This window comes from Carcharhinus amblyrhynchos, chromosome 35 (assembly GCF_965287045.1).
Source record: "Carcharhinus amblyrhynchos chromosome 35, sCarAmb.v2.hapA, whole genome shotgun sequence".
NCBI classification, from domain to species: domain Eukaryota; kingdom Metazoa; phylum Chordata; class Chondrichthyes; order Carcharhiniformes; family Carcharhinidae; genus Carcharhinus; species Carcharhinus amblyrhynchos.
The window spans coordinates 10802791-10813418 of record NC_137358.1 but is presented as its reverse complement, the minus strand read 5'-3'; the positions used below and the strand labels follow the sequence as shown (position 1 = coordinate 10813418).

Genomic DNA, 10628 nt, shown 5'->3' with positions numbered 1-10628 from the left:
GGCAGTCACCCAAGGCTGGAATTGAACCTGGATCCCTGACGCTGTGAGGCCTAACCACTGTGTCACTGTGCCACCCAACTACTCTTTGGCTTGTAAATAAATAGTTCCTTTTGGACAGGTTTAAATTTCCTATTGATCCCCAACACTCCCTCCCCAAAAAAGGGAACTGGGGAAAAAAAAGGTTCAGCTCAAGTGTTCATGCATCTCTGAAGCAAAGGTTAAAATGGAATCTAGAGGCAACAGGAAAATGGCACCTACTGTTACCATGACAACTGCAATTTTCCAAAATGGGCAGCCGTCTTGACTGGATAATTTTGGCATGGCCTCCACGCAAGTACATAACACCCGTGTTTGACCTGTTCGAATGATTACTTTCTCTTTCTGGAGGATATAATTACGGTACAGAAGTTAGTGAATGTTTGGCAGAGAATTGTTATTCAATTGAGTATTCCTGAAAATCAAAAGCAAAGTTCTTGCCGCTCTTGGAGTAGCACCCAACCATCACCCCCCTCCCCCCACAAAACCCTGAGATCAAAACAGAATCTTCACCTCCTTTCCTCAGTCACTACTTCTCAGCCTTGAAGTCATTCATACAGTAAGATTCTTAAGTTGACTTACTGGTGGTGTAGGGCATTGAAGGTGTAACATGCCCTGGACTAATGTGTTAGGCTCTGGTGCGTTGAGGGTGACCTTATCTTGAGAGGTCAATGTGATAAATTAAAGAGACTACAAAGATTCATATTTCTGCAAGAAAAAACACACAGAAACAAAATAGCGATGATTCCATTTGTTGGCACAATCCATTTTTGCATAATGTTTTAGCAAACCATACACTTTGGTTCCCAGTGAATTCTTACTAATCAACATGACAGATGGCATTTCTAAGATGTGGAAGACTTTCCCATTCTGGCGCCCAGTGATGGCGATAAAAACATGCCCAAATGCAGTTATGGTTATAGAGTAAAGCTCCCTCTACACCTGCCCATACAATGAGTATCAGCCCACTTTTAGACAGGCACTCCACTAATCTAACATTGCACCGCTTTTATACTACCCACCACAATTATTCTATGGCTTCTCTGAGTGAGATTCCCAACCAACTACCTGTTAACATTGACTAGTAGGTAATTATGACACATATGCCTACTAGGATCTGGGTTGAGTCTTTTCATTTCACCTTCACAGCCAACATTGAATGGAGATGTTTATCCCCTCAGAATGGCCTGCATCGTTTCACTTGCACTAACAAATTACTTCACGTCTTCCATTGGCTTTGGGCCCTTTGACATTGTAGTGGGTCCAAGAAGTGACAAGACATGTTGCGGAGGGTTAAACACCTTCCATGGTATTAGAACATCAAAATGATATACATATGTGATTTTTTAAAAAGCTATATTTACATTGCATTTGCAGTAACGTCATTGATTTATTACAATATTAGCAAAAAGAAAAGGAATTGCAAGTATAAAAATATTGGTTGCCACCATTCTTATCAGTTGGAAGGGCGGGGAGGGGGGGATTGCAAATGAGCTTTTTGATTGGGTGATAGCAGATATGCTTGCTTTGGGTTGAGATGGATGTCAATTTTTCCGAGTCCTTCCTCCATCTCATACCCCTCTGCCAGCTCCCAAGTGGAGCATTCCACTGCACTGAGCCAATGTGAACGGCATCTGCACAATGGCAGAGTCCAAATTTGGCTCTGGAAAGGGGTAATTCTGGCACCCTTCACAGCAGACTGGCACTGCCCCAAATGGGAGTGGGCAAGGGAATCCCAACTGATCCAGGTTTGGAGTGACTGATTATGAAAGGAACAGGTTCCACCAGGTCGAAACATGGCAAATGGGGTGAGTTCAAAATTCAGAATGACAAATACCAATTCTTCCTCTCCTTAAGTGTGGCAGAGGGCATGGGATTTTTAATGTACAGATTTAACTTTTGAAATACCTTGTGACCAGGACAAGGAAAATCATGGTTCTAGAATGAATGCTTGCACAGAGCGCCTGGTGGCACAGCGGTTAGCACTGCTGCCTCACAGTGCAGGGATCTGAGTTTGATTCCTGGTTTGGGTCACTGTCTGTGCAGAGTCTGCACCTTCTCCATGTCTACTTGGGTTCCTCTAGCTTCTTCCACTTGCTGGTTAAGTGCTAAATTCTCCCTCAGTGTACCTGAACAAGCACCAGAGTGTGGCGATTTAGGGGTTTTCATAGTAATTCATTGCAGTGTTAATGTAAGCCTATTTGTGACACTAATAAATAAAGATTAAAGCTTATTAGAGGCCAGACACTGAGGGAGCTTGTGTGATAGCCCTACATCTTAACAGGAGAATTGATTTATTTATCACTCAACATTTTGAACATAAGGAACTGACACATAAATTTTGCAAAAACCCATTACCGAATTTGTATGTATATAGCACCTTCTGTGCCATCCTAATGTGCGTTGTAGCCAATTCACTGCTTTTCAAAGTGCTTCAACGTGGTCAAGTATAATGGCTGATATAGGAATAAACAGCAATGGAATGAATGGCCAGTTAATCTGTGTTGGTGGTCTTGCTTGAGAGATAAATATTGGCCAGAAATCCAGAATCAATTCTGGATTTCCTCAACTAGTGTCACAGAAACTTTTACATTGAAGGAATTTCCATTTAATGTCTCATTCAGAGTCCAGCAATGCAGCACTCCTTCGGCATTGTGTCAGTCTATGTGCTGAAGTCTTAGACTGGGCCTTGAATCTATGAACATCTGACTTAAGTTTGAATCAAGAAACAGGACAGTCAAGTACTTGTCCAATAGTTCGTTTTGTGCTAAGATTGTTATTTTGAGAGATACATTTGTCTGAAAGGTGAATGGCTATTTTAATTAGGGCATTCATAGATTGTATTAAGATGTATGGAACTGAAATGGGAAAAGGAGGGAAGGAAATTTGATTTAGGAATGTTACAAAAGGCTTAACAAATTATCTGAGATAATGGGGGCTATTTCAAAGCCAACTGACCAGGTGGGAACCCGTGGGATAGCGTGGAAGACCATTATTGCAACCTGCCCATTAACGCTCTCTCTCTGTTGACTTTTTTTAAATTCATTCATAGGATATGGGCGTTGCTGGCTGGGCCAGCATTTATTGCCCATCTCTAGTTGCTCTTGGCTCACTAGGTCATTTCGGAGGGCAGTTGAGGGCAATTCTGTGGCTCTGGAGTCACATGTAGGCCAGACTGGGTAAGGACGGCAGATTTCCTTCCCCTAAGGGACGTTAGTGAACCAGATGAGTTTTTCCCACAATGGTTTCATGGTAACATTAGATTCTTAATTTCAGATATTTTTTATTGAATTCAAATTTCACCATCTGCCGTGGCGGGATTCAAACCTGGGTCCCCAGAACATTAGCTGAGCCTCTGAATTAATATTCTAGCAATAATACCACTAGGCCATCACTTCCCCTTTCAATCGGGAATAAAATTGAATGGGATTTAAAATGAGCGTAGCACTCAATTCTGGTGATTTTCCAATGAGTGGGTTACATCAAAACTGCCTCCAATGTTTTATGAGGTGGCTGGGACAGTTTACATTTATACCTAGTCTGAAATGCTAACAGTTGGAGTGCTGGACTGGAGTTGTGGATTGGCCACTGTGTAAATGGAAATCAAAAATAGAGTGCTGTTAAATGCAACACCTGCAACAACAGAGATGGCCAAATTCGCCCAAGAACTTAAAATTGTTAAGCTCAAAAGGCATTGTTGGAGAACTAGGGTTAATGTGCACATACAGTGATCATTATTTTAACAAATTATTAATCCCAACGGGTTAATGTCTCTGTTAAAAGTAGTGGCCAGAGAACATAATAAGGAGTTGCTAATGATACTAGAAGGGAAGCTACACTTTTGAGATAAAGGCCGGAATTTTACCACCCTGCCTGCCACGGGAATTGGAGTGGGTGAGGGGGCGTGCAACGGAAAGGTCCTTGACCTCGGGCAGGATTTTACTGTTTTGGGAAGAGCGAGGCCATAAAATCCTGTCCAATTTCCCTAACCATTGATCATTTTCGTTGGCTGACAGAAATGAGATCTTTTCACCCAGAGGGAAAGGTGTCCCCCTGACCTACCTTCGTCCACACCCCCTACCTTCCCCACAAGAAAATCTTCCCCGATTTAATTCCTCTAACCGTGATCATGCAGGTCCAGCAATAGCTTAAAAAAAGTACTCCTCAGTTCATGAAGTTTCATTTACATTATGGGCAAGAGGGGAAGGGCTCAGTGTAAAAATATGACTGGATTAGCAGGAGTAGGCTCGGGAGGGGGGTGGGAAAGGGGGGGTGTTCAAAATGCAAAAAATGATGATGAGGGGTGTCTTTTTTATCTGGACTGTGGCTTATAAAATGAAGTTATAAATGTTTAACAAATGAAAAGGACCCATTAATCCTTTTTTTTGTTGTGTTTGTGTGTTTTTTTTGTTGTAAACTTGTCAATCAGTCTTTAAAGACCAGTCACAACTTTTGCTGAGCCGAAACGCCTTTCCAGTAATCTAAAATATCGTGCAAGTCTTCATCTTTGGCAAACTGGACTTTTTTTCGCAAAGCGTGACCAGCTGCCATGTACACCTCCTCCCGAGGGTGCTTTTTATAGGGGCGGAACCTCTCCCAGATCTTGTGAGTGCTTTCCGACGAGTACTCCGGGCTGGAAGAATATCCAGAAAACTGGTGCCGGGGGGAGAGCTGGGAGTAGGCCGAGTCCCTTTTGGATCGGGAGAGTGGCTTTAATAGTGTGGACCTCTGGCTTATAGTGTCCCCGTGTTCTTCATAGTACAAGGCAGGGAAGGAGTGGCGATGTTCACTGCAGTGGTAGGTTTGCTGTACCTCCAGACGGTGCACTTCTCCCTGGGTCACTGATGGAAGACGCTTTAATGGTGTCGGGGTGGGAATGCTCTTCTCGATGTATTTGGCCTCCGTCTTGGACACCTGATCAGGGATGTCGAGGCTGAAGACCCGGCCGCTCTTCCCGGAGCTGGTGGACGCAATGCTGCAGCGTTTCTTGGCCGTGTCCACACTGCTCTGCCGCTGCAGTGGATAAGCCCCTTCCTTGTACGTGGGTGAGAGGAAGCCGGGCCTCTCCAGCTGGGAGGACGAAGTGCTGGGCGTGAGCTGGCGGTCGATGGACATCTCGGAATCGGCGCCGATGAACGCAGCAGAGTCCAGCTTCAAGGCGTCGATGCAGTTGTTGATGATCTGGTTGACCTTGTCCACCTCTTTGGCGATGGTGGAGATTTCTGCCGTCGACCCTTCCCCATTATCCATCTGCTTGGCTTCCTCCTCCTTGCAATCAATGGCCTCGCCCGTCCGGACCTCAATGTAGTTGCCCTTGGTGGCCTTGGGAGTCTCATTGACTTCCAGTGGCTTGAACTGGCCCTTCTCCCCAGCCACAGAGGGGAGCGAGGACATCCTCGACACAGAAATGGGCTGTTCATGAAATTTCTGCATCGAGTGGATCATGCTGCTCGTCTCAGACTCTGGCCCATAGCGCATCTCCAGGATAGTTTTCTTGACATTGATCGACTTCTGTTTCTCCTCTTGAATCCTCCTCTTGCGCAGGCAGTAATAAACCACCCCCAGAACGATGACCATGCCAAACAAGCATCCAAGAATTGTCATAATGTAATGTGTAGTGGTGGAAGAATTGGAGGGTTGGGTTATCATGCGCCCCCTTGTGGCGAATGTTAAGCAAGTGTGGTTAAACCTCTGGGACTTTTGGATGGATGCCACGCAGAAGGTATAATCTGTATGAGCCTTCAACTTCTCCAGCTTAATGTATTCCTTCCTGTTGCGTAGATTCGTCACATCAGAAACGTAACTATTGTTGTACTGAACAAGAATGTACATTCTGCTGTACGGGGAGGGGATCTGGACCACAAGGGTTGCCCCGGTGATGGTAACATGGTGCAGTTTGATGGTTGGGCTGTTTGAAGTGTCCAGGGTGTAAGTCGTGATGGGCTCCGTGGAAGAGAATTCTGCCGGGTTGATTCCGGAAGAGTAGGCCTCGGGATCTTTGGAAGCCATGGGGGTGGAAAACGGAACCACTTTCACCCCATTCCGGCATGAGGAAGTGAGCAGGCTGATGGCATTGTGGTTGCTGTTGGGCCTCGGGCTCAGAAGGGGGTAGCCAGCGAACTCTGCCGGGCTCTCACACTGAAGCCGGTCATAGGTCTTCGTCACGTTGTTAAACTCAGCTAGCCAATTCAAAAAGCCCACCAGCTCGCAGGAGCAATTGAAAGGATTGCCTGCTAGCTCGCAAACCATAAGGCCACTGAGACTAGTGAAGGTGTTGCTCTCTAACTTGGCCAACTTGTTAGCCGACAGATCAATGCTGATGAGGTTGGGGCACTCCCAGAAGCTGTTGACTGAGATGCTCTCGATCAAGTTGTGCTGGACATACATGTACTCCAGTCGGGTTAGGCCCCGGAGCATGTTCTCTGTGAGGTTTGTCAACTTGTTGTAGCCCAACTGCAGGACACGCAGGTTTGACTGGACTAGGAAGGCGCCGTCTTCAATGTAGCTGATCTCGTTTTTCGTCAGGTTTAGGTCGGTCAAGTTGCCAAAGCGGCTGAGAGAACTGTACAGGAGGATCTTGAGTTTGTTTTCATTGAGGCGGAGATCTAGCACGGTGCTGTTTATGTGTTGGGGGATGGCCTCATAAGGGGGCTGGTTCTGGCTGCAAATCGCCAGCCAGACGTAGCCTTTCTCTCCCTCAATCAGCCAACAATCTCCACAGACTTTCCCAAGCTGAGTCAATAGAAGAATGGCTGTCCACAGGCTGATACGGGACATTGTTCAGGACGCGGTTAGCTGACTTTTGTGAAGAGTCTAAGACTGACTAGTGGCAACCATTAGTTTCAAATATAACCAACAACAGAACACCAGTTCTAATCTTCTCTGCCTTCATTGCTGTTTGTGAAAGCACTTGATCAGAAAACAAACAGTTGCGAAAGGAGAATGCAGTAAGGAGTTTCTGTTGTATTCCAGGGGTCTTCTCACTTTGGAAAAAGGAATGGTTCAAACGCACTGCTTTCAGGAAGAGTTCAACCTCTTGATTCCAACTTTGAAAGAAGACCACCCTTAAACCTCAAATGGTCCATGGTCAGAGTTTCCTGCAACAAGAAAAATAAGACAAATTATAGAATTCATTAAAGTGACTTGCATTTGTCAACAGCGTGAAGCAAGTTGAGTCTTGTTTTTTTTTGTTAAATATTTCTTTGTAATAGATTCTTTGAAAGGTGAAGACTATTTTGCAATTTTGTTTTTTATAATTCATTCATGGAACATGGGCGTCACTGGCTGGCCTGCATTTATTGCCCTTGAGAAGGTGATGGTGTAGCGATTCATATAAATGAGTGTCTTATTCACCCATTTCAGAAGTTATTTGAGTGTCAACCACATTGTTGTGGCCCTGGGGTCACATGAAGGCCAGTCCAGGTAAGGGCGGCAGATTTTTTTCCCTAGAGGGACGGCATAGTGGTTAGAACTGCTGCCTCACAACTCCAGGGACCTCGGTTCGGTTCTTGGCTTGGGTCACTGTCTGAGTGAAGTCTGTGTGAAGACATTCTCCCCATGTCTGTGTGGGTTTCCTCCGGGTGCTCCATTTTTCTCCCATAGTCCAAAGATGTGTGGGTTAGGTTGATTGGCCATGCTAAATTTCCCCTTAATGTTCCAGGATGCATAGGTTAGAGAGATTAGTGGGACAATTAAATGGTGTTACAGGGATAGGGCCTAGGTAGGATTGTTGTGTGTGCCAATTTGATGGGCTGAATGGCCTCTTCCTGCACTATAGGGATTCTATGATTCTATTCTATGAAAGGACATTAGTGAACCAAATGGGATTATCTGACAATCGACAATGGTTTCATAGTCATCAGTAGATTCTTAATTCCAGGTATATTTTACTCAATTCAAATTCCCCCACCTGCCATGGTGGGATTTGAACCCAGGTCCCTGGAACATTAGTTGAGTTTCTGAATTAATAGTCTAGCGATAATACCACAAGGCCATCGCTTCCCATATATATATTTATTTATTGGCATGTATATAATTTATATGTACACGCACTCACAGAGAGAGACAGACAGACAAACACACAGCTGTTAGAGCACAAATTTCTATGTAAACTTGTTTGGCTTCTGTGGAACTTTGCTGTAAGCAAATGGCTGCTACTTCACTTCAATATTACTCGTCGGCTGTAAGAACTTTGGGATCATTCTCAGGACATCCAAGTGCTAGAGAAATACAAGGCATTTTTCAAATATTCATCAATATTTAAAGTTCGGTTCTTAAATTTAGGGCAGCACAGTAGCACAATGTTTAGCACTGATGCCTCATAATTGCAGGGACCAGGGTTCGATTCCCAGCTTGAGTCAATGTCTGTACCTTCTCCCTGTATCAGCGTGGGTTTCCTCGGGTGCTCCAGTTTCCTCCCACAGTCCGAAAGACATGCCGGTTAGCAGTGGTCGTACTAAATTCTCCTTCAGTGTACTTGAACAGGCACCAGAGTGTGGCGACTAGGGGATTTTCACAGTAACTTCATTGCAGTGTTAATGTAAGCCCACTTGTGACACTAATAAATTAATAAGTTTGAATCCATGCTCCACCACAGTGTCCAAATTTAGGACACATTCACCAATATGGTAATAACACTAAAGAGGTCAGAGAATCATAGAATCCCTACAGTAGAGAAGGAGACTATTCGGCCCATCAAGCCTACACCGACAACAATCCCACCCAGGTTCTACCCATGTAACCCCACATATTTAGTCTGCAAATCTCCCTGACATGAAAGGGCAATTTAGCATGGCCAATCCACCTAACCTGCACATCTTTGGAGTGTGAGAGGAAACTGGAGCACTCGTAGGAACTGGGTAGGCAATGACCTAATGGTATTATCACTAGACTAATGATTCAGAAACTCAACTAATGTTCTGGGGTTCGAATCCTGCCATGCAGATGGTGGAATTTGAACTCAATAAAAAATATCTACTGATGACCATGAAACTATTGTTGATTGTCAGCATAACGCATCTGCTTCACTAATGTCCTTTAAGGAAAGAAATCTGCCATCCTGACCTGGTCTGGCCTACATGAGCCACAGCAATGTGGTTGACACTCAACTGCCCTTAGGCAACTCAGGATGAGCAATAAATGTTGGCCAGTGAACTCCCTGGGTGACATGGTGGGACAATGGTTAGCATTGCTGCCTCATAGCGCCAGGGACCCAGGTTCAATTCCCAGCTTGGATCGTCGTTTGTGTGAAGATTGCACATTCTCCCCTGCGTCTGTGTACATTTCCTCTGGATGATCCGGTTTCCTCCCACAGTCCAAAAATGTGTGGGTTAGGTTTGTTGGCCATTCTAAATTGTCCTTTATTATTAGATGGATGTCAAGGGGATTAACAGGATAAATATGTGGGGTTGGGGGATAGGGCCTGGCTGGGATTGTGCAGACTTGATGGGCTGAATAGCACTGTAGGGATTCTATGGAATGCAGACACGGGGGAACTCCATGGAGACAGTCATCTGAGGCCAGAGGGCCAGTTAGATAAATAAATGAGGGAGAACAAATGTGATGGATTTATTTCTTGCCCCTAATTGCCCTTCAACTGACTTGTCATTTGGGAGCCACATTTAGATCAGACCAAGTAAGTATTGCAGATTTCCAGTGCACCAGATTTTAGTGAACCAGATAAGTTTTTACAACACTTGACCATGGTCATCATTAGACTTCCAATTTCATATTCTTTATTAAATTATTCAAATTTCACAATCTGCCATAGTGGGATTTGAACACAGGTCCCCAGAGCAGCATCCTAGGTCTCTGGATTACCAGTTTCACGTGTATTTATTAGTGTCACAGTAGGCTCACATGAACACTGCAATGAAGTTACTGTGGAAATCCCCTAGTCGCCACACTCTGGCGCCTGTTTGGGTACACTGAGGGAGAATTTAGCATGGCCAATGTACCTAACCAGTACGTCTTTCAGACTGAGAGAGGAAACTGGAGCACCCGGAGGAAACCCACGCAGACACAGGGAGAACACGCAAACTCTGTACAGACAGTGACCCAAGCCAGGAATCAAACCCAGGTCCCTAGTGTTATGAGACAGCTAACCACTGTTCTACCTCCGTGTCACTGCCTCTCTCCTATATGCAGATTGGGTTAGATAAAGTAGGAAAGTAGGAGGTTTATTGGGAGGGGAGTAAGGGCATTAACACTGGCAAGGACCTGTTGGGCTGAACGGTCTGTCTCTGTACTACAACTCTACGCAAGAAAAGCCTTTAACTAACCCCTAGGCTCACAGGCTTGCATCAAGTTAAACCAGCAGGTGAGAAATATAAGCAGCAATTTGTCTACAATGGATTGCCAGGGCTGGAGGACTTGCATATGACCCACAAGCTGTAATTTAGACAGGGCTGTTTCTAAGAGACTCAGCAGTTACAGAGGAAGCATAAGCTGATATATATATAGTCTTCATAAATCCATGTACTAAGACTTGTGTATAAGATATAGGAGTGAATGGTTTATTCTGCTGAACAGCTGTGACTGTTACAAATTAAATCATTACATGTTATGGGGTTTGCAGTAACTAACAAAACAAA

General features: G+C 44.7%; 1 protein-coding gene across 2 annotated transcripts; it reads right to left on the bottom strand.

The window, feature by feature from the left end:
• Positions 1-665: 665 nt before the first annotated feature.
• Positions 666-7014, bottom strand: LOC145361637 (protein phosphatase 1 regulatory subunit 29-like). Of its 2 annotated transcripts, XM_080217517.1 has the most exons (2): positions 4849-7014; positions 666-744 (listed from the first exon to the last, which is right to left on the bottom strand). In XM_080217517.1, the coding sequence occupies exons 1-2, from the start codon at positions 6811-6813 to the stop codon at positions 727-729; spliced, it is 1983 nt and encodes a 660-aa protein (XP_080073643.1). In that variant the 5' UTR covers positions 6814-7014; the 3' UTR covers positions 666-726. The 2 variants fall into 2 exon arrangements, with proteins under 2 accessions (XP_080073643.1, XP_080073641.1); XM_080217515.1 differs by lacking the exon at positions 666-744 and having other exon boundaries at positions 4421-7014.
• Positions 7015-10628: the final 3614 nt, after the last annotated feature.